Raw genomic sequence first — 26,268 nt, 5'->3', positions numbered from 1 at the left:
CTTTGGGGCGTTTTCTGGGTACTTTTGGGGGCATTTTGGGGTGTTTTTGGGGTGTTTCTGGGGTGCTCACGTTGCTGGTGGCGCAGAACTGGCGCTGCCCGTCCTTGATCTCGGGGGTGAATTTCTGCAGCAGCGCCTTCTGCACCCGCCAGATCGGGGGCGGCTCCCGGCCCGTCTGCAGCGCCAGCTGGGGGGGCAAAAACGGGGCTCGGGGGGGTCCTGAAACCCCAAAATTCCCCCCAAAACCCCCCCCAAAACCCCCAGAGCCACCCCGACCCCCCCCAGAGCAAAAGGAACCCCAAAACTCACAGAAATCCCCCAAAATTCACAGAAATCCCCCCAAATTCACAGAAATCCCCCCAAATTCAAAAAAATCCCCCCAAATTCACTGAAATCCCCAAAATTCACAGAAATCCACAAAACTCACAGAAATCCCTCAAAATCCCCCAAAAATGCAGAACTCAGGGGGAGGGGGTGAAATGGGGGGGTCGGGGGGTCCTGAACCCCAAAAATTCACCCCAAAAATTCCCCCCAAAACCCCCCCAGAGCCAAAGGAACCCCAAAACTCACAGAAATCCCTCAAAATTCACAGAAATTCCCAAAACTCATAAAAATCCCCCAAAATTCACAAAAATCCCTCAAAACTCCCAGAAATCCCTCAAAATTCACAGAAATCCCTCAAAATGCCCAAAACCGGGGGGCTCGGGGCTCGGGGGTGAAATGGGGGGGTCGGGGGGTCCTGAACCCAAAAATTCACCCCAAAAATCCCCCCCAAAACCCCCTCAGAGCCAAAAGGAACCCCAAAATTCGCAGAAATCCCCCAAAATTCACAAAAATCCCCCAAAATTCACAGAAATCCCTCAAAACTGACAGGAATCCCCCAAAATTCACAGAAATCCCTCAAAATTCACAGAAATCCCCCAAAATGCCCCAAAACCGGGGGGTTCGGGGGGAGGGGGTGAAAAGAGGGGGTCGGGGGGTCCTGAACCCCAAAAATTCCCCCCCAAAATCCCCCAAAATTGGGGTTCAGGGGGGTCCCGAACCCAACCCCTCCCCCAAAGCTCCTCGCGCTCCCGGAGTGTCCCAGTTCAAACCAGTTCAAACCAGTTCAAGCCAGTAAGTGCTGGTGCCTCGGTGCAGCCTCTCCCAGTGCTCCCAGTGCTCCCCAGTCTGTCCCAGTCCCTCCCAGTGCCATGTCCTGACTCCCAGTCCTCTCCCAGTCACTCCCAGTCACTCCCAGTGCCCTCCCAGTGCCCCCAGTGCCCTCCCAGTGCCATGTCCTGACCCCCATTCCTCTCCCAGTGCCTCCCAGTGCCATGGCCTGACTCCCAGTCCCTCCCAGTGCCCTCCCAGTCCCTCCCAGTGCCTCCTAGTCCCCTCCCAGTGCCATCACATGACTCCCAGTCCTCTCCCAGTGCCCTCCCAGTGCCATTTCCTGGCTCACAGCACCTCCAAATGCCCCTCAGGTGCCCTCCCAGTGCCATGGCCTGACTCCCAGTGCCCTCCCAGTGCCCTCCCAGTGCCATGGCCTGACTCCCAGTGCCCTCCCAGTGCCCTCCCAGTGCCATGTCCTGACTCCCAGTGCCCTCCCAGTCCCTCCCAGTGCCATGGCCTGACTCCCAGTGCCCTCCCAGTCCCTCCCAGTGCCCTCCCAGTGCCCTCCCAGTGCCCTCCCAGTGCCATGGCCTGACTCCCAGTGCCCTCCCAGTCCCTCCCAGTGCCATGGCCTGACTCCCAGTGCCCTCCCAGTCCCTCCAGTGCCATGGCCTGACTCCCAGTGCCCTCCCAGTGCCCTCCCAGTGCCATTTCCTGGCTCACAGCACCTCCAAATGCCCCTCAGGTGCCCTCCCAGTGCCATGGCCTGACTCCCAGTGCCCTCCCAGTCCCTCCCAGTGCCATGGCCTGACTCCCAGTGCCCTCCCAGTCCCTCCCAGTGCCATGGCCTGACTCCCAGTGCCCTCCCAGTGCCCTCCCAGTGCCATGGCCTGACTCCCAGTGCCCTCCCAGTCCCTCCCAGTGCATGGCCTGACTCCCAGTGCCCTCCCAGTGCCCTCCCAGTGCCATGGCCTGACTCCCAGTGCCTCCCAGTCCCTCCCAGTGCCCTCCCAGTGCCATGTCCTGACTCCCAGTGCCCTCCCAGTGCCTCCCAGTGCCTCCCAGTCCCTCCCAGTGCCCACCTTGAGGGCGGGGATGTCCTCCACGCCCACCACGAACTCGTCCCTCTCCCTGAAGATGCCCCCCAGTGCATTCCCAGTGCCCTCCCAGTGCCCTCCCAGTGCCCTCCAGTGCCTCGCAGTGCCTCCCAGTGCCATGTCCTGACTCCCAGTGCCCTCCCAGTGCCATGTCCTGACTCCCAGTCCTCTCCCAGTGCCCTCCCAGTCCCTCCCAGTGCCATGTCCTGACTCCCAGTGCCTCCCAGTCCCTCCCAGTGCCCTCCCAGTGCCATGTCCTGACTCCCAGTGCCCTCCCAGTGCCTCCCAGTGCCCTCCCAGTCCCTCCCAGTGCCTTCCCAGTGCCCTCCTAGTGCCTCCCAGTGCCCTCCTAGTGCCTCCCAGTGCCTCCCAGTGCCCTCCCAGTGCCATGTCCTGACTCCCAGTCCTCTCCCAGTGCCCTCCCAGTGCCATGTCCTGACTCCCAGCGCCTCCCAGTCCCTCCCAGTCCCTCACGTGCCCTCCCAGTGCCCTCCCAGTGCCATGTCCTGACTCCCAGTGCCCTCCCAGTCCCTCCCAGTGCCCACCTTGAGGGCGGGGATGTCCTCCACGCGCACCACGAACTCGTCCCTCTCCCTGAAGATGCCCCCCAGTGCATTCCCAGTGCCATCCCAGTGCCCTCCCAGTGCCTCGCAGTGCCATGTCCTGACTCCCAGTCCTCTCCCAGTCCCTCCCAGTCCCTCCCAGTGCCATGTCCTGACTCCCAGTGCCTCCCAGTCCCTCCCAGTGCCCTCCCAGTGCCATGTCCTGACTCCCAGTGCCCTCCCAGTGCCTCCCAGTGCCCTCCCAGTCCCTCCCAGTGCCTTCCCAGTGCCCTCCTAGTGCCTCCCAGTGCCCTCCTAGTGCCTCCCAGTGCCTCCCAGTGCCCTCCCAGTGCCATGGCCTGACTCCAGTGCCTCCCAGTCCCTCCCAGTGCCCACCTTGAGGGCGGGGATGTCCTCCACGCGCACCACGAACTCGTCCCTCTCCCTGAAGATGCCCCCCAGTGCCTCCCAGTGCCCTCCCAGTGCCATTTCCTGCCTCACAGCACCTCCAAATGCCCCTCACATGCCCTCCCAGTGCCATGGCCTGACTCCCAGTCCATCCCAGTCCCTCCCAGTGCCCTCCCAGTGCCATGTCCTGACTCCCAGCGCCTCCCAGTCCATCCCAGTCCCTCCCAGTGCCCTCCCAGTGCCTCCCAGTGCCCTCCCACTCCCTCCCAGTGCCCTCCCAGTCCCTCACGTGCCCTCCCAGCGCCTCCCAGCGCCTCCCAGTGCCCACCTTGAGGGCAGGGATGTCCTCCACGCGCACCACGAACTCGTCCCTCTCCCTGAAGATGCCCCCCAGTGCCCTCCCAGTGCCCTCCCAGTCCCTCCCAGTGCCTCCCAGTGCCCTCCCAGTGCCATGTCCTGACTCCCAGTCCTCTCCCAGTGCCCTCCCAGTGCCATGTCCTGACTCCCAGCGCCTCCCAGTCCCCTCCCAGTCCCTCACGTGCCCTCCCAGTGCCCTCCCAGTGCCATGTCCTGACTCCCAGTGCCCTCCCAGTGCCTCCCAGTCCCTCCCAGTGCCCACCTTGAGGGCAGGGATGTCCTCCACGCGCACCACGAACTCGTCCCTCTCCCTGAAGATGCCCCCCAGTCCCTCCCAGTGCCTCCCAGTGCCCACCTTGAGGGCGGGGATGTCCTCCACGCGCACCACGAACTCGTCCCTCTCCCTGAAGATGCCCCCAGTGCATTCCCAGTGCCCTCCCAGTGCCCTCCCAGTGCCCTCCCAGTCCCTCACGTGCCCTCCCAGCGCCTCCCAGTGCCTCCCAGTGCCCACCTTGAGGGCGGGGATGTCCTCCACGCGCACCACGAACTCGTCCCTCTCCCTGAAGATGCCCCCCAGTGCATTCCCAGTGCCTCCCAGTCCCTCCCAGTGCCCACCTTGAGGGCGGGGATGTCCTCCACGCGCACCACGAACTCGTCCCTCTCCCTGAAGATGCCCTCCCCGCCGCTCTCGGCCTCCTCGTCGCTCGTGTCCCCGCACACGGCGGCCGTGCCCCTGCTTCTGCGCCAGGTGCAGCGCCCGCGCGTCCGGAGCCCCCCGCGCCCTCGGGGGACCCCCCGGCAGGGCTGGGAGACCCCCCCGCTGCCCCTCCCCCACCCCCAGCCCCGCCCCCCACAGCCTTGGCAGCCGCGGGGGGGGAGGGGGGTAAGGCGGGGGTGGGGGGGGGCTCGGCCTGGGGGGGCTCCGGGGGTGCCGGGGGAGGGCTCGGGGGGGGGCTCCTCTGGAGGGGGGGCGTCTGTGGGGGAGGGGAGAGAGGGGAGAGAGGGGGAGGGCGGGGTTAGAGGGATCCCAGAGGGTCCTGGAAGGGAGAGGTGAGCCCCAAATGGACCCCAGCAGGTCCTGGAAGGGAGAGGTGAGCCCCAAATGGCCCCCAGAGGGTCCTGGAAGGGAGAGGTGAGCCCCAAATGGACCCCAGCAGGTCCTGGAAGGGAGAGGTGAGCCCAAATGGCCCCCAGAGGGTCCTGGAAGGGAGAGGTGAGCCCCAAATGGCTCCCAGAGGGTCCTGGAAGGGAGAGGTGAGCCCCAAATGGCCCCCAGAGGGTCCTGGAAGGGAGAGGTGAGCCCCAAATGGCTCCAGAGGGTCTTGGAAGGGAGAGGTGAGCCCCAAATGGCTCCCAGAGGGTCCTGGAAGGGAGAGGTGAGCCCAAATGGCCCCCAGAGGGTCTTGGAAGGGAGAGGTGAGCCCCAAATGGCCCCCAGAGGGTCCTGGAAGGGAGAGGTGAGCCCCAAATGGCCCCCAGAGGGTCCTGGAAGGGAGAGGTGAGCCCCAAATGGCTCCCAGAGGGTCCTGGAAGGGAGAGGTGAGCCCCAAATGGCTCCCAGAGGGTCCTGGAAGGGAGAGGTGAGCCCCAAATGGCTCCCAGAGGGTTCTGGAAGGGAGCTGTGGGTGCCAAATGGCTCCCAGAGGGACCCCAGAGGGTCCTGGAAGGGACCTATGAGCCCCAAATGGCTCCCAGAGGGTCCTGGAAGGGAGGTGTGAGCCCCAAATGGCTGCCAGCAGGTCCTGGAAGGGACCCATGTGCCCCTAGAAGGTTCCTATGACCCCCAAATGCCCCCCAGAGGGTCCTGGAAGGGACCTGTGTGCCCCTGGCAGGTCCCTATGTACTCCTGACAGCTCCCAGTGCCCTCCCAACCACCCCTGGCAGGTCCTGGCAGCTCCCAATGCCCCCCTGGCAGGTCCTGGCAGCTCCCTATGTACCCCTGGCAGCTCCCAATGCCCCCCTGGCAGGTCCTGGCAGCTCCCAATGCCCCCCTGGCAGCCCCCTATGCCCTCCCAACCACCCCTGGCAGGTCCTGGCAGCTCCCTATGTCCTCCCAGCAGGTCCTGGCAGCTCCCAATGCCCTCCCAGCCACCCTTGGCAGGTCCTGGCAGCTCCCTATGTACCCCTGGCAGCTCCCAGTGCCCTCCCAGCCACCCTTGGCAGGTCCTGGCAGCTCCCTATGTACCCCTGGCAGCTCCCAGTGCCCTCCCAGCTACCCAGGGCAGGTCCTGGCAGCTCCCAATGCCCCCCTGGCAGGTCCTGGCAGCTCCCTATGTACCCCTGGTAGCTTCTGGTGCCCTCCCAGCAGGTCCTGGCAGCTCCCAATGCCCCCCTGGCAGCCCCCTATGCCCTCCCAACCACCCCCTGGCAGGTCCTGGCAGCTCCCTATGTCCTCCCAGCAGGTCCTGGCAGCTCCCAATGCCCTCCCAGCCACCCTTGGCAGGTCCTGGCAGCTCCCTATGTACCCCTGGCAGCTCCCAATGCCCTCCCAGCCACCCTTGGCAGGTCCTGGCAGCTCCCTATGTACCCCTGGCAGCTCCCAGTGCCCTCCCAGCTACCCAGGGCAGGTCCTGGCAGCTCCCAATGCCCCCCTGGCAGGTCCTGGCAGCTCCCTATGTACCCCTGGTAGCTTCTGGTGCCCTCCCAGCAGGTCCTGGCAGCTCCCAGTGCCCCCCTGGCAGCTCCCAATGCCCTCCCAGCCACCCGGGGCAGGTCCTGGCAGCTCCCAGTGCCCTCCCAGCAGGTCCTGGCAGCTCCCAATGCCCTCCCAGCCACCCTTGGCAGGTCCTGGCAGCTCCCTATGTACCCCTGGCAGCTCCCAGTGCCCTCCCAGCTACCCAGGGCAGGTCCTGGCAGCTCCCAATGCCCCCCTGGCAGGTCCTGGCAGCTCCCTATGTACCCCTGTAGCTTCTGGTGCCCTCCCAGCAGGTCCTGGCAGCTCCCAGTGCCCCCCTGGCAGCTCCCAATGCCCTCCCAGCCACCCGGGGCAGGTCCTGGCAGCTCCCAGTGCCCTCCCAGCAGGTCCTGGCAGCTCCCAATGCCCTCCCAGCCACCCGGGGCAGGTCCTGGCAGCTCCCAATGCTCTCCCAGCAGGTCCTGGCAGCTCCCAATGCCCTCCCAGCCACCCGGGGCAGGTCCTGGCAGCTCCCAGTGCCCTCCCAGCAGGTCCTGGCAGCTCCCAATGCCCTCCCAGCCACCCGGGGCAGGTCCTGGCAGCTCCCAATGCTCTCCCAGCAGGTCCTGGCAGCTCCCAATGCCCTCCCAGCCACCCGGGGCAGGTCCTGGCAGCTCCCAATGCTCTCCCAGCAGGTCCTGGCAGCTCCCAATGCCCTCCCAGCCACCCGGGGCAGGTCCTGGCAGCTCCCAATGCCTCCCAGCCACCCGGGGCAGGTCCTGGCAGCTCCCAATGCCCTCCCCAGCCACCCGGGGCAGGTCCTGGCAGCTCCCAGTGCCCTCTCAGCAGGTCCTGGCAGCTCCCAATGCCCTCCCAGCCACCCGGGGCAGGTCCTGGCAGCTCCCAATGCCCTCCCAGCCACCCGGGGCAGGTCCTGGCAGCTCCCAATGCTCTCCCAGCAGGTCCTGGCAGCTCCCAATGCCCTCCCAGCCACCCGGGGCAGGTCCTGGCAGCTCCCAATGCCCTCCAGCAGGTCCTGGCAGCTCCCAATGCTCTCCCAGCAGGTCCTGGCAGCTCCCAATGCCCTCCCAGCCACCCGGGGCAGGTCCTGGCAGCTCCCAATGCCCTCCCAGCAGGTCCTGGCAGCTCCCAATGCTCTCCCAGCAGGTCCTGGCAGCTCCCAGTGCCCTCCCAGCCACCCGGGGCAGGTCCTGGCAGCTCCCAATGCCCTCCCAGCAGGTCCTGGCAGCTCCCAATGCTCTCCCAGCAGGTCCTGGCAGCTCCCAATGCCCTCCCAGCCACCCGGGGCAGGTCCTGGCAGCTCCCAATGCCCTCCCAGCCACCCAGGGCAGGTCCTGGCAGCTCCCAATGCCCTCCCAGCCACCCGGGGCAGGTCCTGGCAGCTCCAATGCTCTCCCAGCAGGTCCTGGCAGCTCCCAATGCCCTCCCAGCCACCCGGGGCAGGTCCTGGCAGCTCCCAATGCCCTCCAGCCACCCGGGCAGGTCCTGGCAGATACACCGCCCTCTCTCACCGTGCGGCTCAGCGTCCCTGCGCTCGGGGGGCTCGTCCAGCGCCGAGATGGCCGAGCTGATGCTCTTCTGCAGGTCCTGGTTCTTGCTGACCGAATCCTCCTCGTCCGACGAGAAGCTGGGCAGCGTCTCCAGGTTGCGCTTCAGCTCCTCGTCCAGGCGCTTGCAGGGCGACGGGCACGCCATGACCAAACCCTCCCCCTCCCCACCCCCGCCGCCCCCCCGCCGCCCCCTCCAGGGACCCCCCCAGCACCGAGAAAGCACCGGGGGGCACCCCCCGAGGAGGAGGAGGAGGAGGAGGAGGAGGAGGAGGAGGAGGAGGAGGAGGAGGAAGGGGTGGGGGTGGTGATGCGGGCGGGGGGCTTGGAGGGGCTGGGGGGCAGCGGGTGCCGCTTGCCGGATTTGAGGAAGTCCAAGAAGGAGGCCATGAAGCCCGACTTCATCTCCGGCTGCTTCTCCTCGGCCTCGCGCAGCTTCTGCTTTCATGCGGCTCTGGGACGGCTCCGGCAGCGGCTCCGGGAGAGCCGGGAAGGGAGGAGGAGGAGGAGGAGGAGGAGGAGGAGGAAGAGGAAGAGGAGGAGGGGGCGCGGAGGTGGTCGGGGGGATGGAGGAGGAGGAGGGCGGCGGAGGAAGGGCGGGTGGTGGTGGTTGAGGCTGGTTTGGATACGGCCAGTTTGATCTGCGGAGGGAAGGAGGGACCAGTGAGCACCAGGGAGCACCAGTGAGCACCAGTGAGCACCAGTGAGCACCAGGGAGCACCAGGGAGCACCAGGGGCCACCAGGGGCCACCAGTGAGCACCAGTGAGCACCAGGGGCCACCAGGGACCACCAGTGAGCACCAGGGGCCACCAGTGAGTACCAGGGAGCACCAGGGGCCACCAGTGAGTACCAGGGAGCACCAGGGACCACCAGTGAGCACCAGTGAGCACCAGGGGCCACCAGTGAGCACCAGTGAGCACCAGGGCCACCAGGGAGCACCAGTGAGCACCAGGGGCCACCAGTGAGTACCAGGAGCACCAGTGAGCACCAGGGGCCACCAGTGAGTACCAGGGAGCACCAGGGGCCACCAGTGAGTACCAGGAGCACAGGGGCCACCAGTGAGCACCAGGGAGCACCAGGGGCCACCAGTGAGTACCAGTGAGCACCAGGGAGCACCAGGGGCCACCAGGGACCACCAGTGAGCACCAGGGGCCACCAGTGAGTACCAGTGAGCACCAGGGGCCACCAGTGAGTACCAGTGAGCACCAGGGAGCACCAGTGTGCACCAGGGAGCACCAGGGGCCACCAGTGACCCCCATTGGATACGGCCAGTTTGATCTGGGGAGGGGGGGGATGGACCAGTGACCACCAGAGACCCCCAGTGACCACCAGAGACCCTCAGTGACCCCCTGACCACCAGTGACCCCCCAGTGACCCCCATTGGATACGGCCAGTTTGATCTGGGGAGGGGAGGATGGACCAGTGACCACCAGGGACCCCCCAGTGACCCCCCTGACCCCCAGTGACCCCCAGTGACCCCCTAACCCTCCCATTGGATAGGGCCAGTTTGATCTGGGGGGGTTCCAGTATGGACCAGTGACCCCCAGTGACCCCTCAAACCCCCCCTTTCTCCAATATTTCACCTCCAAAGGCACCACGACCCCCCAGCTCCCCACCTTGAAGGATTTGGGGGGCTCCAAACCATCCCCACTCCCAATTTTGGAGCATTTTGGGACGATTTGCCCATCAGAAACCTCCCCAAAACCTCTTTTCCTCCGAAATCCTCCCCCAACTCCCCACCTTAAGTGGCTCCAAACCATCCTCACTCCCAATTTTGGGGCGTTTTGGGATCATTTTGGGCGACAGAAACACCACAGCAACCTCCCAAAAACCTCTTTTCCTCCCAAATTCTCCCCCAACTCCCCACCTTAAGTGGCTCCAAACCATCCTCACTCCCAATTTTGGGGCGTTTTGGGATCATTTTGGGCGACAGAACACCACAGCAACCTCCCAAAAACCTCTTTTCCTCCCAAAATTCTCCCCCAACTCCCCACCTTAAGTGGCTCCAAACCATCCCCACTCCCAATTTTGGGGCATTTTGGGACCACTTGGCCATCAGAAACCTCCCAAAAACCTCTTTTTCTCCCAAATCCCTCCCCAACTCCCCACCTTAAGCGGCTCAGGGGTCTCCAAACCATCCCCACTCCCAATTTTGGGGCATTTTGGAGGACAAGAACCTCCCCAAAACCATCTTTTCCTCCCAACTTTCCTCCCAACTCCCCACCTTAAGTGGCTCAGAGATCTCCAAACCATCCTCACTCCCAATTTTGGGGCATTTTGGGACCATTTGCCCACCAGAAACCTCCCCAAACTCCTCTTTTCCTCCCAAATCCCCCCCCAAACTCCTCACCTTAAGCGGCTTGAGCGGCTCCACGCCGTCTCCCTCCTCTCCTCCCTTCTTGCCCCGTCCTCTCCCTCTCCCTCTCGGCCTCTTGGCTCCATCGGGGCCGGGGAACCCGGGCGGCTCCAGAGGCCGAATCCGAGGCCGTCCCCGCGGCCGGGGGGGCCCTTCTCGCTTGGGTTGCGGCCTCGCTTCTTGGGCGCGGGGTGGGCGCCGGGGTGGGGGCAGAAATCGATGTCGCCCATGGGGGTCAGCGGGGGCCGGCGGCAGCTGGAGATGAGGTCGGGCAGCAGATCGGGCAGGCGGCGCGAGTTGAGGCGGATGTCGGCGGGCACGTCGGCTTTGTCCTCGTCGTCCTCGAACTCGTACTCCTGCGCGTAGGTTTTTTTGGGCGGCGGGAAGGGGTCCCGCTTGCGCAGCAGGTGGAAGGACGAGGTTTTGAGCAGCTTTTTGGGTTTGGAGGAGCAGAAGAGCGGCGTGCTGAGCGGCGGCGGGGCCGCTTTGGGGCCGCCCTCGCCCGTGCTCTGGATCAGCCCCAGCGGCTCCGCGTTCACCGTCGAGGGCAGCTCGTGTTTGGGGGGCTCCAAGCCCAGTTGTGGGGGGTCCCCCCCGCCGGTGCCGCCGTCCTGGGGGCAGAACGAGGGGTGGTAGCTCTGCCCCATATCGTAGGGCGGCGGTGGCTTCAGCCCCTCCGCCCGCGCCTCCAGCCCGCCGCTGCCGTCCTCCTCCTCCTCCTCGGTGGGCTTGGCGAAGTCCTCGGGCGGTGGCCCGAACATGTCCTCCATGCCCGGGAAGAAGCCGCGGTCCTCGTCCTGCAGCAGCGCGTCCGGGAAGCAGATGGAGGTGAGGGGCACGAAGCGCCCCTTGCCCCCCGCAGGGCTGCCCCCTTCCGAAAACTGGTCCTTGGCCTCGGGGGGCACGGCCGGGACCCCCCCCCTCGGGGTCCAGCAGGTGCCCGGGGGGGCCTTGGACCCCGGCGCTTTGCCCCAGGTGCGGTTCCAAGCCCAAAGGCGGCTCCAAGAAGTCCTGGATCTCCTGGGGGGGGGGGCAGCACCTCCATGGAGTCGGGGGGCAGCGGCGGAGGGGCCTGGGGGTCCAACCCCTGCGAGCGCACCTGGTGCAGGTGAGCTTCCAGCAGCAGCTGCGGGGAGGGGGCGGCCGGAGGGGCCGGGGGGTGCCGATTGTGGGGCGGGGGGGCGGCGGCGGCGGCGGCGGCGGCGGCGGCATCCGCTGCTGCTCCAGCAGGTGAACGTCGAGCGGGGGGGCTCTGCCCTTGGGCCGGGGGTGCAGCTGGCTCTGGGTGTGGGTGAGCACCGAGGGCAGCAGCGAGCCCCCCAGTTCTGGGGAAGGGTCCAGCAGGAGGTTGTGGGGCTCCAGCGGGGGTCCCTCGCCCACCAGCCGCCCGTGCTCGGGGGTCTTGGGCAGGTAGGAGTGCGGCGGCGGCGGCTGGCCCAGTTCCTTGCCGCCGGCTAAATGTTCGGGCGGCTTCTTCAGCTCGTACGAGTCCAGCGTGGGCGGCGGCTGGTGGCCGTAGTGGACCACCGAGGTGGCCGCCAGCCCCTCGCCCCCACCGCCGGCTCCTCCGGCGGCTCCCCGGAATTCCTTCCCTCGCTCCGGCTTCTTCTTCTCCTTGAGCAGCGCCAGCTCCAGCGGCGCCTCCAGGTTGGAGTTGGGCCGGATGACGCTCTGCAGTTGGTACCGCTCCTCCTTGCCCAGGGCCCCCCCGTACCCCCCCAGCGCCTTGGGGCCACCCCCGCGCTCCTCGCAGCCCCCCAGCCCCTCTCGGGGCGGGCTGGGCGCCTGCAGCAGGTGCTGGATCAGGAAATCCTCATCCTCGCTGCGCTCGGCCGCCAGCAGCTCCGCGTCCCCCTTCGCCCCCTTCCCGAAGCTCGGCGGGGCTCCGGGAGCGGGGGGCGGCTGCCGCTCCAAGCCCCCCGGAGCCGCCCCGTAGCCCTGCGGGGTCATGAAGGATGGCGACAGCACCGAGCCCAGGTACTTCTGCGACTGGCCCGGGGACGCGCCGCTCTGGGGCCGCGCGGCCGGCGGCGACTGCAGCGGGCGGATGATGGGCGAAGGGCTGGACCCCCCCAGGCCGGCGTAGGGCAACGGGGGCCCGGGCATGGCGGGCGAGTGGCCGGTGCTGTAGGTCAGCGAGGGGCTGGCGGTGGGCAGCCCTTGGGAGGGGGCCGGGGGCCCGTAGCCCCCCGCTTGTCCCCCCTCGGGCTGGACGCCGTAGGGCAGCGCCTGCAGCTGCTCGGGGCGAGTAGGTGCCCCCCGCGCTGACGCAGGGCTGTAGCCCCCCTTGGCCGCCGCCTTGCCCCCCGCCTTGGTAGCCAGCGGCTTTGCCCCCCAGGTCCCCCCCCTGGCCACCGCTGAACCCCCCCGCGGGCTGCGCCGCCCCCGCCAGGCTTTGGGGGGCTCCGGGCGCGTTGTAGCCGGGGGGCTCCCCCCATGGCCAGCAGGCTCTGGGGGGGCTGGCCCGGCGAGTAAGCGGGCGACTGGCTGGCGATGACGGAGCTGGGCTTGGGCGTGCTGGGCGTGTAGCTGCTCTGGCACTTGGGCGTGTTGGTGGAGCGGGGCGGTTGCCGCGATGCCGAGTAGCTCTTGGACTTGCCCCCGCCGCCGCTGCCGCCGCCCGCCGCCGCCGCCGCCGCCCCGTTGCCCCCAGCGCTGCCGCCGGAATAGGCTGGCGACTGGATGATGGGCCGGTAGCCAGGCTCGGGGCGAGGCGCCGGGGGGCGCGTTCTTGGGGGGCTGCTGCGAGCCCTCGGAGCTGGCGGGGGGACTGGTCGCCCAGCGGGCTACAGGACAGGGGGTGCCCGGTGAGGGGGCACCTGCTGGTAGGAGCCCCCGCAGCTCAGGTAGTGCTGGAGGCTGTGGGCGGGCGCGGGGGGGCAACTGCGGCTGGGCCCCGGCGGGCCGCTGGTAGTGCTTGATGACGCTGTCCTGTCGCGATTATGGCGCGATCGCCGCCGCCCCCCGCGCCGCCGCCGCCCGCGCCGCCGAACACGGGCGTGTTGTAGAGCTGCGGCGGCTGCTCGGCCGGCGCGGGCAGCGGTGCTGACAGCAGGTTGAACTGGGAGGAACTGGGAGCCGGGCGGTACGGAGGGGTCTGCGCCGGTAGGGCCGAGCCCAGCACGGCCGAGCCCAGGGCGGTCGAAGCCCAGCGAGGAGGGCACGGTGGGTTGGGTGGGCTTGATGTGCAGCAGGGGGTCGTGAGGGGGACAGCAGCCCGTTGGAGCCGGGGCTGAAGGCGGCCTCGGGGAGGCTCAGAGGGGACCCCCACCGGGAAGCTGCGGCCCCCGAAAGACGCCGGGTGCTGGTAAGGGGCCGAGCGCCGACGATGACGGGAAGGTCCCCGAGCCGGGAAGGGCTCCCGAGATGAAGAGTTCGGGCCGGAGCTGGAGTGTGCATGGCTGGGGATGGCGGGGGGGAGAACGGGGGTAAGGGGGCGGGGAAGGAGGGGGAAGGGGGCTGGGGGGAGTGGGGACCCCATTGGGGTGGGTGGGGACACCTCGAGGGGAGTGGGGACCCCATTGGGATAGGTAGGGACCCACCACTGGGAGGGCACTGGGAGGGCACTGGGGGGCATCTTCAGGGAGAGGGACGAGTTCGTGGTGCGCGTGGAGGACATCCCCGCCCTCAAGGTGGGCACTGGGAGGGACTGGGAGGGACTGGGAGGGACTGGTGGTGGTGTAAGTGGGGACCCCATTGGGGTGGGTGGGGACACCCTGGGGGAAGAGGGGACCCCATTGGGATAGGTAGGGACCTACCACTGGGAGGCACTGGGAGGGCACTGGGAGGGCACTGGGAGGGCACTGGGAATGCACTGGGGGGCATCTTCAGGGAGAGGGATGAGTTCGTGGTGTGTGTGGAGGACATCCCCGCCCTCAAGGTGGGCACTGGGAGGGACTGGGAGGGGCTAGGGGGGGCTGGGAGTCAGGACATGGCACTGGGAGGGACTGGGAGGGCACTGGGAGGCACTGGGAGGCACTGGTGGTGGTGTAAGTGGGGACCCCGCTGGGGTGGGTGGGGACACCCTGGGGGAAGTGGGGACACCTCGGGGCAAGTGGGGACCCCGCTGGGGTGGGTAGAAAGCGCCTGGGGACCCCCCCCAGTGCGGAATAAGCCCCCACTAGGACAGAATTAGGACCCCCCCCCCCCCCCCGGGTGCAGAATGAAGACCCTCCCCAAGAACCACCCCCAGACCCACCAGTCTGCCAGGACGGGGTGCGGAACTGGGAGAGCAGGGAGGAGGCCGAGGGTCCGGGCTGGGGTCCCCGCGACTCCAGCGCCGAGATCAGGTTCATGACGGAGGCGTCGGGGGCCGCGCCCCCCGCGTGGTGCAGCCCCGTCTCGAAGAGCCCCGACAGCCCTGGGGACACGGGGACACCTTGGGGACACCCTGGGGACATCTTGGGGACACTTTGGGGACACCTTGGGGACACTTTGGGGATGTGGGGGACAGCGGGACCCGTCCTCCACCCCCTTTCCCTCCCAGGGACACCTTGGGGGGAAGGGAGGGGACGGTTTGGGGTCACCCCGATGGGTGCGGCCGTGTCTTGAAGAGCCCCGACAGCCCTGGGGACACCTTGGGGACACTTTGGGGACACCTTGGGGACACTTTGGGGATGTGGGGACAGTGGGAACCGTCCTCACCCCCCTTTCCCTCCCAGGAACACCTTGGGGGGAACAGAGGGGATGGTTTGGGGTCACCCCGATGGGTGCAGCTCCATCTTGAAGAGCCCTGACAGCCCTGGGGACACCTTGGGGACACCTTGGGGACACCCTGGGGACAGCGGGACCTGTCCTCCGCCGCCTCTCCCTCCCAGGGACACCTTGGGGGGAAGGGAGGGGACGGTTTGGGGTCACCCCAAGGGGTGCAGCCCCGTCTTGAAGAGCCCTGGAAGTGCTGGGGATGGTTTGGGGACACCGTGGGGGACACCGTGGGGGTGGGGTCGGGGTGACAAAGGGACCCAGGAACTTTGGGGTCACGGTGACAAAGGGACACGGGGAGGAGGTAAGACGAGGTCAGGATGACGAAGTGACACAGGGTTGGGTGACACAGGGTTGGGTGACACAGAGACGGGGTGACACAGGGACATGGAGATGGGGTGACTGGGGGACAAAGAGCTGTGGTGCCACAGGGTTGGGGTGACACAGAAACAGGGTGACACAGGGACGGGGTGGCCGGGGGATGAGCAGCTGTGGTGCCACAGGGTTGGGGTGACACAGGGATGGGGTGACACAGGGACGGGGTGACACAGGGACATGGAGATGGGGTGACCGGGGGACGAACAGCGGTGGTGCCACAGGGTTGGGGTGACACAGGGATGGGGTGACACGGGGACAGGGTGACACAGGGTTGGGGTGACACAGGGATGGGGTGACACAGGGACGGGGTGGCCGGGGGATGAGCAGCTGTGGTGCCACAGGGTTGGGGTGACACAGAAACAGGGTGACACAGGGACGGGGTGACACAGGGACGGGGTGACACAGGGACATGGAGATGGGGTGACCGGGGGACGAACAGCGGTGGTGCCACAGGGTTGGGGTGACACAGAAACAGGGTGACACAGGGACGGGGTGACACAGGGACATGGAGATGGGGTGACTGGGGGACAAAGAGCTGTGGTGCCACAGGGTTGGGGTGACACAGAAACAGGGTGACACAGGGATGGGGTGACACAGGGACATGGAGATGGGGTGACCGGGGGACGAACAGCGGTGGTGCCACAGGGTTGGGGTGACACAGGGATGGGGTGACACGGGGACAGGGTGACACAGGGTTGGGGTGACACAGGGACGGGGTGGCCGGGGGATGAGCAGCTGTGGTGCCACAGGGTTGGGGTGACACAGAAACAGGGTGACACAGGGACGGGGTGACACAGAGACGGGGTGACACAGGGACATGGAGATGGGGTGACCAGGGGACAAACAGCTGTGGTGCCACAGGGTTGGGGTGACACAGAAACAGGGTGACACGGAGACAGGGTGACCAGGGGACGAACAGCTGTGGTGCCACAGAAACAGGGTGACACAGGGACAGGAGGACCGGGGGACAAACAGCTGTGGTGCCACAGGGTCGGGGTGACACAGAAACAGGGTGACACAGGGACGGGGTGACACGGAAACAGGGTGACCAGGGGACAAACAGCTGTGGTGCCACAGGGTTGGGGTGACACAGAAACGGGGTGACACAGGGACGGGGTGACTGGGGGATGAGCAGCTGTGGTGCCACAGGGCTGGGGTGACACGGGGACAAAGGGCTGGGCTGACAGCGGGCAGGGACGTTGTGTTTACCGAGTGCCAGGGTGACACGGGGTCAAGGTGACGTGGGGTGACACAGGGTGCAGGGGACACGGGGCTGGGGGTGTCGGGGTGACACGGGTGGGAGGTTTTGGGGTGATCTAGCGGGGTTGATGTAAATTTTGGGTCCCCTCTTCACATGGAAGGGAGCTGGGGGTCCTGGTGGATGGCGGGTTGGATGTGAGAAAAATGGGGGGAAAGGAAGAAAAAAAATGGGGGGAAAAGAAGAAAAAAAAAGGCGTGAAACGTGAAGGGAAAAGATGGGAAAGGTGAAGGGGGAAAAGGGAGGGAAAGGTGAGGGGGGAAAAGGGAGGGAAAGGTGAGGGGGAAAAAGGGAGGGAAACGTGAGGAGAAAAGGGTAAGAAATTTGAGGGGAAAAAGGGTGGGAAATGGGGAAAAGGGAAGGAAGTGTGAGGGAGAAAAGGGTGGGAAATGTGAGGGAGGAAAGGGTGGGAAATGTGAGGGAGAAAAGGGTGGGAAATGTGAGGGGGGAAAAGGGAGGGAAAGGTGAGGGGAAGAGGGGTGAGAAATGAGACAACAAAACGGCAGAAAATGCAAGGAAAAAATTGCTAGGAAATGTTTAGCGAAAAAAAGCAGTGGGAAACGTGAGAGGAAAAAAGCACGAAATGCGAGGGGAAAAAGGGCAGGAATCACGAGGAGAAAAAAGAGCTGGAAACACGAGGAGAAAAAGGTGGGAAATGAAAGGAAAAAGGCAGGAAATGTGGTGGGGGAGAGCACGAGGGAACTGGTGGGAAATGTGAGGGAAAAACAGGTGGGAAACGTGAGAAAGAAAATGGCAGGAATGTGCCAGGAAAAAGGGAGGGAAAGGAGAGAGGAAGCGGGAAATGTGAGGGGAAAAGGGAGGGAAAGGTGAGGGGAGAAAAGGGAGGGAAAGGTGAGGGGAAAAGGGAGGGAAAGGTGAGGGGAGAAAAGGGGGAAACGTGAGGGGAAAAGGGAGGGAAAGGTGAGGGGGGAAAAGGGAGGGAAAGGTGAGGGGAGAAAAGGGAGGGAAACGTGAGGGGAGAAAAGGGAGGGAAACGTGAGGGGAAAAGGGCGGGAAACGTGAGGGGGGAAAAGGAGGGAAAGGTGAGGGGAGGAAATGGGGAAAGGTGAGGGGGGAAAGGGCGGGAAAGGTGAGGGGAGAAAAGGGAGGGAAAGGTGAGGGGAGAAAAGGGAGGGAAACGTGAGGAGAAAAGGGTAAGAAATTTGAAGGGAAAAAGGGTGGGAAATGGGGAAAAGGGAAGGAAGTGTGAGGGAGGAAAGGGTGGGAAATGTGAGGGGGGGAAAAGGGAGGGAAATGTGAGGGGACAAATGTCCCAGTGTGACACCGGTTGTGCTCTTGTGACAACACGATGGCGAGGGCAGCCGGGCTCGCAGCACCGTGGGATCGGGCTGCCCCACGCTGTCTTGGGGTGACACTGGGTGTCCCAGGGTGACACCGGGTTGGTCCCAAGGTGACACAGGCACGGTGCTACACAGTCGGGGTGACACAGGGTGCCAGGAGGTGCCATGAGGTGCCCCCAGGTGACAGCTGACGACGCTGGGTGTCTGTGGGTGACGGAGGCTGCCCTCGGCTAACAATCAGCGCCGTAAGGTGACAATACACGCTGGGGTACACGTGGTGCCCCGGGTGACACGGGGTGAGAGTGGGTGACATGGGCTGACAGCGGGATGACACGGGGTGACAGTGGGTGACAGTGGGATGACACAGGGTGACAGTGGGTGACACGGGATGACAGTGGGTGACAGTGGGTGACACGGGATGACAGTGGGTGACATGGGGTGACAGCGGGATGACACGGGGTGACAGTGGGTGACAGTGGGATGACACAGGGTGACAGTGGGTGACACGGGATGACGTGGGGGTGACAGTGGGTGACACGGGATGACAGTGGGTGACATGGGGTGACAGCGGGATGACACGGGGTGACAGTGGGATGACACGGGGTGACAGTGGGTGACACGGGATGACAGTGGGTGACATGGGGTGACAGCGGGATGACACGGGGTGACAGTGAGTGACAGTGGGTGACATGGGGTGAGAGTGGGTGACAGTGGGTGACACGGGATGATGATGGGTGACACGGGGTGACAGCGGGTGACACGGGGTGACAGTGGGTGACACGGGATGACGTGGGGTGACAGTGGGTGACACGGGATGACAGTGGGTGACATGGGGTGACAGCGGGATGACACGGGGTGACAGTGGGTGACACGGGATGACAGTGGGTGACATGGGGTGACAGCGGGACGACACGGGGTGACAGTGGGTGACACGGGATGACAGTGGGTGACAGTGGGTGACACGGGATGACAGTGGGTGACATGGGGTGACAGTGGGATGACACGGGGTGACAGTGGGTGACACGGGATGACAGTGGGTGACATGGGGTGACAGCGGGATGACACGGGGTGACAGTGGGTGACAGTGGGTGACATGGGGTGAGAGTGGGTGACAGTGGGTGACACGGGATGATGATGGGTGACACGGGGGTGACAGCGGGATGACACGGGGTGACAGCGGGATGACACAGGGTGACAGTGGGTGACACGGGATGACAGTGGGTGACATGGGGTGACAGCGGGATGACACGGGGTGACAGTGGGTGACAGTGGGTGACATGGGGTGAGAGTGGGTGACAGTGGGTGACACGGGATGATGATGGGTGACACGGGGTGACAGCGGGATGACACGGGGTGACAGTGGGTGACAGTGGGTGACATGGGGTGAGAGTGGGTGACAATGGGTGACACGGGATGATGCTGGGTGACATGGGGTGACAGCGGGATGACAGGGGGTGACAGTGGGTGACAGCGGGATGACACGGGGTGACAGTGGGTGACAGTGGGTGACACAGGGTGACAGTGGGTGACACAGGATGACAGTGGATGACAGCGGGTGACACGGGGTGACAGCGGTGCCGTACCTGGGGGGTGGTGGTTGGCCGCATAGCCCTGCAGAGGGTGGGGGGCTCCGTAGGGCTGCCGGTGCAGCAGGTCGGGGTCAGGGTGCGACCCCCGCGAGCCCCCGTACACCAGGCTGGGGACAGGGGACAGGAGCGTCACACAGGCTTGGCACCCCACCCTCATGGACCCTCCCCCCGTCCACCGGGCTGGGGACACAGGGGTGTCACACGTCTGTCACCCCCACAGCCCTCACAGACCCCCCGAGCACCCCTCGTACACCCACCCGGGGACACACCCCCAGGCAGGTGTGGCACACCCCGAGGCAGGTGGGACACACCCCCAGACAGGTGTGGCACACCCCCAGGCAGGTGTGGCACACCCCCAGGCAGGTGTGGGACACACCCCCAGACAGGTGTGACACACCCACAGACCGGTGTGGGACACACCCCCAGACAGGTGGGACACACCCCCAGACAGGTGTGACACACCCACAGACAGGTGTGACACACCCACAGACCGGTGTGGGACACACCCCCAGACAGGTGTGACACACCCACAGACAGGTGTGACACACCCACAGACCGGTGTGGGACACACCCCCAGACAGGTGTGACACACCCACAGACCGGTGTGGGACACACCCCCAGACAGGTGGGACACACCCCCAGACAGGTGTGACACACCCACAGACCGGTGTGGGACACACCCCCAGACAGGTGTGACACACCCCCAGACAGGTGGGACACACCCCCAGACAGGTGTGACACACCCCCAGACAGGTGGGACACACCCCCAGACAGGTGGGACACACCCACAGACCGGTGTGGGACACACCCCCCAGACAGGTGGGACACACCCCCAGACAGGTGTGGGACACACCCCCAGACAGGTGGGACACACCCCCAGACAGGTGGGACACACCCACAGACCGGTGTGGGACACACCCCCAGACAGGTGGGACACACCTCCAGACAGGTGGGACACACCCCCAGACAGGTGTGACACACCCCCAGACAGGTGTGTGACACACCCACACACAGGTGTGGGACACACCCCCAGACAGGTGTGTGACACACCCACACACAGGTGTGTGACACACCCACAGACAGGTGTGTGACACACCCCCAGACAGGTGGGACACACCCCCAGACAGGTGGGACACACCCCCAGACAGGTGGGGACACACCCCCAGACAGGTGGGACACACCCACAGACCGGTGTGGGACACACCCCCAGACAGGTGGGACACACCTCCAGACAGGTGGGACACACCCCCAGACAGGTGTGACACACCCACACACAGGTGTGGGACACACCCACAGACAGGTGTGACACACCCACACACAGGTGTGACACACCCCCAGACAGGTGGGACACACCCACAGACAGGTGGGTGACACACCCCCAGACAGGTGTGACACACCCATAGACAGGTGTGACACACCCACAGACAGGTGTGTGACACCCCCACACACAGGTGTGACACACCCCCAGACAGGTGGGACACCCATAGACAGGTGTGTGACACACCCCCAGACAGGTGTGTGACACACCCACAGACAGGTGTGACACGCCCACACACAGGTGTGACACACCCCCAGACAGGTGGGACACACCCACAGACAGGTGTGACACACCCCCAGACAGGTGTGTGACACACCCACACACAGGTGTGGGACACACCCCCAGACAGGTGTGTGACACACCCACACACAGGTGTGTGACACACCCACAGACAGGTGTGTGACACACCCACACACAGGTGTGTGACACACCCACACACAGGTGTGTGACACGCCTCCACGTGTGCCAGGCACTGACACACAGGTGTGCGACGCATGCCCTGCTATGGCACCCCAATGGCACCCCAGCCCGGCACCCCAGCACCCCAAATCCTGCTGCACCCCAGTGCACCGGCACCCCAACGCCCCAGTGCCTGGAGACCTCGGCACCCCAAATCCTGCTGCGCCCCAAATCCTGCAGCACCCCAAATCCTGGACCACCCCAGACACAGACACTCTGACACCCCAGTGCCTGGAGACCCCAGCAACCCAAATCCTCCTGCACCCCAAATCCTGCAGCACCCCGGACACACACACCCTGACACCCCAGTGCCTGGAGACCTCAGCACCCCAAATCCTGCAGCACCCCAAATCCTGCAGCACCCCGGACACACACACCCTGACACCCCAGTGCCTGGAGACCTCAGCACCCCAAATCCTGCAGCACCCCAAATCCTGCAGCACCCCGGACACACACCCTGACACCCCAGTGCCTGGAGACCTCGGCACCCCAAATCCTGCAGCACCCCAAATCCTGCAGCACCCCGGACACACACACCCTGACACCCCAGTGCCTGGAGACCTCAGCACCCCAAATCCTGCTGCGCCCCAAATCCTGCAGCACCCCGGACACACACACCCTGACACCCCAGTGCCTGGAGACCTCGGCACCCCAAATCCTGCTGCGCCCCAAATCCTGGAGCACCCCAAATCCTGGACCACCCCAGACACACACACTCTGACACCCCAGTGCCTGGAGACCTCAGCACCCCAAATCCTGCAGCACCCCAAATCCTGCAGCACCCCGGACACACACACCCTGACACCCCAGTGCCTGGAGACCCCGGCACCCCAAATCCTCCTGCACCCCAAATCCTGCAGCACCCCGGACACACACACCCTGACACCCCAGTGCCTGGAGACCTCGGCACCTCAAATCCTGCTGCACCCCAAATCCTGCAGCACCCCAGACACAGACACCCCACACCCCAGTGCATGGAGACCCCAGCACCCCAAATCCTGCAGCACCCCAGTGCCTGGAGACCCTGGCACTCCAAATCCTTCTGCACCCCAAATCCTCCCGCACCCCAAATCCTGCTGCCCCAGCACCTCAGCACCCCAATGCTCCTGGCACCCCCTGCAATGACACCCCAGCACCCCAATCCTGCTGCTCCCCAGGCACAAACACCCCAACAGCGCAGTGCCGGGGGACCTCAGCACCCCAAATCCCGCCGCACCCCAAATCCTGCTGCACCCCAAGCACAAACACCCTGACACCCCAGTGCCTGGAAACCCCGGCACCCCAAATCCTGGAGTACCCCAAATCCTCAAGCACCCCAAATCCTGCAGCACCCCAGTGCACACACACCCCAACACCCCAGTGCCTGGAAACCCCGGCACCCCAAATCCTGCTGCGCCCCAAATCCTCCCGCACCCCAAGCACAGACACTCTGACACCCTGGTGCATGGAGACCTCGGCACCCCAAATCCCGCCGCACCCCAAATCCTCAAGCACCCCAAATCCTGCTGCGCCCCAAGCACAGACACCCCAACACACCGGTGCCTGGAGACCCCGGCACCCCAAATCCTCCCGCACCCCAAATCCTGCTGCACCCCAAGCACAGACACCACAGTGCGTGGAGACCTCGGCACCCCAAATCCTGCTGCACCCCAAGCACACACACCCCAACACCCCAGTGCCTGGAAACCCCGGCACCCCAAATCCTGCTGCACCCCAAATCCTGGAGCACCCCAAGCACAGCCACCCCAAATCCTGCAGCACCCCAAGCACACACACCCCAGTGCACGGAGAGCTCGGCTCCCCAAATCCTGCTGCACCCCAAATCCTGCTGCGCCCCAGTGCATGGAGACCTCAGCACCCAAGTCTTGGGACACCCCAAATCCTGCCGCACCCCAAGCACACACACCCTGACACACCGGTGCACAGAGACTTCGGCACCCCAATCCTGCTTCACCCCAAACCCTGCTGCACCCCAAATCCTCGAGCACCCCAAGCACACACACCCCACACCCCAGTGCCTGGAGACCCCGGCACCCCAAATCCCGCCGCACCCCAAATCCTCCTGCACCCCAAGCACAGACACCCAGACAGCCCAATGCACGGAGACCCCAACACCCAAATCCTCCTGCGCCCCAAATCCTGGAGCATCCCAAATCCTGCAGCACCCCAAGCACACACACCCCAACACCCCGGTGCGTGCAAACCTCAGCATCCCAAATCCTGCAGCACCCCAAATCCTGCTGCACCCCAGTGCACAAACACCCCAACACTCCAAATCCTGCTGTGCCCCAAATCCTGCAGCACCCCAAGCACACACCCCCCAGTGCACGGAGAGCTTGGCTCCCCAAATCCTGCTGCACCCCAAATCCTGCAGCACCCCAAGCACAGACACCCCAACACCCCAGTGCGTGCAGACCCCGGCACCCCAAATCCTGCTGCACCCCAAATCCTGCAGCACCCCAAGCACAGACACCCCAACACCCCAGTGCGTGCAGACCCCAGCACCCCAAATTCTGCTGCACCCCAAATCCTGCTGCGCCCCAGTGCATGGACACGTCAGTACCCAAGTCTTGGGACACCCCAAATCCTGCAGCACCCCGGACACACACAACCCAACACCCCAGTGCCTGGAGACCCCAACACCCCAAATCCTGCTGCGTCCCGGACACACACACCCCAACACCCCAGTGCACAGAGACCCCGGCACCCCAAATCCTCCTGCGCCCCAAATCCTGCTGCACCCCAGTGCACAAACACCCCAACACCCCAGTGCCTGGAGACCCCGGCACCCCAAATCCTCCTGTGCCCCAAATCCTGCAGCACCCCAAATCCTGCTGCACCCCGGACACACACACCCCAACACCCCAGTGCCTGGAGACCCCGGCACCCCAAATCCCGCCGCACCCCAACATCTGGCCCAGCGGGCCCTCAGCACCCCAACAACCCCGAGCCCTGGCGCTGCAGCACCCGCTGCATCCGAGCCCCCCAAATCCCGGTGCAGCGGGACGCCAGCACCCCGATACCGCCGCACCCCGATTCCCCGCGAGCGCAGCCCCCAGCCCCGCCGAACGCCGGCACCGCGAGCCCCCGGCCCCGCCGCACCCCGGGACCCCCGCACCCCAACCCCCGCCGCCCCCCGGCCCCCAGCGCTGCCCCGCTCCCCTCAGGGCAGCACCCCCGGCCCCCGGGACCCCGTACCCCAACCCCGCCGCCCCCCGGCCCTCAGCGCTGCCTCGCTCCCCTCACGGCAGCACTCCCGGGACCCCGCACCCCAACCCCGCCGCACCCCGCACCCCAACCCCGCCGCCCCGCTCCCCTCACAGCAGCACCCCCAACCCCGCCACACCCCGCACCCCAACCCCGCCGTCCCCCGGGACCCCGCTCCCCTCACGGCGGCACCCCCGGCCCCGCCGCACTCCGCACCCCAACCCCCGCGGCCCCCCACGACCCCCAGCGCTGCCCCGCTCCCCTCACGGCGGCACCCCCAACCCCGCCACACCCCGCACCCCCAACCCCGCCGCCCCCCGGGATCCCGTTCCCCTCACGGCGGCACCCCCAACCCCGGGACCCCGCTCCCCTCACGGCAGCACCCCAACCCCGCCGCACCCCGGGACCCCGCTCCCCTCACGGCGGCACCCCAACCCCGCCGCACCCCGGGACCCCGCTCCCCTCACGGCGGCACCCCGATACCGCCGCACCCCGGGACCCCGCTCTCCTCACGGCGGCACCCCCCGGCCCCGCCGCACTCCGCACCCCCAACCCCGCGGCCCCCCCGACCCCCAGCGCTGCCCCGCTCCCCTCACGGCGGCACCCCCAACCCCCGCCACACCCCGCACCCCAACCCCGCCGCCCCCCGGGATCCCGTTCCCCTCACGGCGGCACCCCCAACCCCGGGACCCCCGCTCCCCTCACGGCAGCACCCCAACCCCGCCGCCCCCCGGGATCCCGTTCCCCTCACGGCGGCACCCCCAACCCCGGGACCCCCGCTCCCCTCACGGCAGCACCCCAACCCCGCCGCACCCCGGGACCCCCGCTCCCCTCACGGCGGCACCCCAACCCCCGCCGCACCCCGGGACCCCCGCTCCCCTCACGGCGGCACCCCGATACCGCCGCACCCCGGGACCCCCGCTCCCCTCACGGCGGCACCCCCGGCCCCGCCGCACCCCGCACCCCCAACCCCGCGGCCCCCCGACCCCCCAGCGCTGCCCCGCTCCCCTCACGGCAGCACCTCCGGCCCCGCCGCTCCCCGCACCCCAACCCCGCAGCCCCCCAGGACCCCGTTCCCCTCACGGCAGCACCCCCAACCCCGGGACCCCGCTCCCCTCACGGCGGCACCCCAACCCCGCCGCACCCCCGGGACCCCGCTCCCCTCACGGCGGCACCCCGATACCGCCGCACCCCGGGACCCCCGCTCCCCTCACGGCGGCACCCCCGGCCCCGCCGCACCCCGCACCCCAACCCCGCGGCCCCCCGACCCCCCAGCGCTGCCCCGCTCCCCTCACGGCAGCACCTCCGGCCCCGCCGCTCCCCGCACCCCAACCCCGCAGCCCCCCAGGACCCCGTTCCCCTCACGGCGGCACCCCCAACCCCGGGACCCCGCTCCCCTCACGGCGGCACCCCAACCCCGCCGCACCCCGCACCCCAACCCCGCCGCCCCCCGACCCTCAGCGCTGCCCCGCTCCCCTCACGGCAGCACCCCCGGCCCCGCCGCCCCCCGGGACCCCCGCTCCCCTCACGGCAGCACCCCGATACGGCCGCCCCCCGCACCCCAACCCCGCCGCCCCCCGACCCTCAGCGCTGCCCCGCTCCCCTCACGGCGGCACCCCCAACCCCGCCGCACCCCGGGACCCCCGCACCCCAACCTCGAAGCCCCCCGCCCCCTAGCGCAGCCCCGCTCCCCTCACAGCGGCACCCCCCGGCCCCGCCGCCCCCCGGGACCCCCGCTCCCCTCACGGCGGCACCCCCGGCCCCGCCGCTCCCCGCACCCCAACCCCGCCGCCCCCCAGCGCTGCCGCCGCTCCCCCCGCGCACCGGGAGCCGTCCCCTCGCCCCAGCCGCCCCCCAGCCCCGGTCCCGGCGCCCCCCGATCCGCGCCCCCTCACAGCCCCCCGGGCCCCCCCGCGCAGCCCCCCCCCTCACCTGGCCTTGGCCGAGCGCTCGTAGCTCCAGCCGGGGCCCGGCGCTCAGGGGGTCCCCGAACCCGGCGGCCGGGTAGTTCCTGTCCAT

The 26,268-nt window shown here is 66.8% G+C and overlaps 1 protein-coding gene across 1 annotated transcript; it reads right to left on the bottom strand.

Moving 5' to 3' along the window:
- Positions 1–26,268, bottom strand: PRR12 (proline rich 12; the record flags this gene model as incomplete). Its single annotated transcript, XM_048293248.1, is given in 24 exon segments — positions 1–187; positions 4,115–4,231; positions 4,233–4,473; positions 7,498–7,868; positions 7,870–8,026; positions 8,028–8,122; positions 9,907–10,205; positions 10,208–10,953; positions 10,955–12,369; positions 12,372–12,746; positions 12,748–12,804; positions 12,806–12,838; positions 12,840–12,915; positions 12,917–12,978; positions 12,980–13,174; positions 13,176–13,244; positions 13,246–13,305; positions 13,307–13,354; positions 13,356–13,415; positions 13,417–13,439; positions 14,237–14,398; positions 19,260–19,372; positions 26,182–26,219; positions 26,221–26,268. Coding segments are annotated over 24 exon segments (5,047 nt in total), but the record flags the coding sequence as incomplete, so codon positions are not given.

Source organism: Corvus hawaiiensis (genome assembly GCF_020740725.1).
Source record: "Corvus hawaiiensis isolate bCorHaw1 chromosome 37 unlocalized genomic scaffold, bCorHaw1.pri.cur SUPER_37e, whole genome shotgun sequence".
NCBI classification, from domain to species: domain Eukaryota; kingdom Metazoa; phylum Chordata; class Aves; order Passeriformes; family Corvidae; genus Corvus; species Corvus hawaiiensis.
The sequence above is the reverse complement of the archived record's forward strand: the minus strand, read 5'-3'. Positions and strand labels throughout refer to the sequence as shown.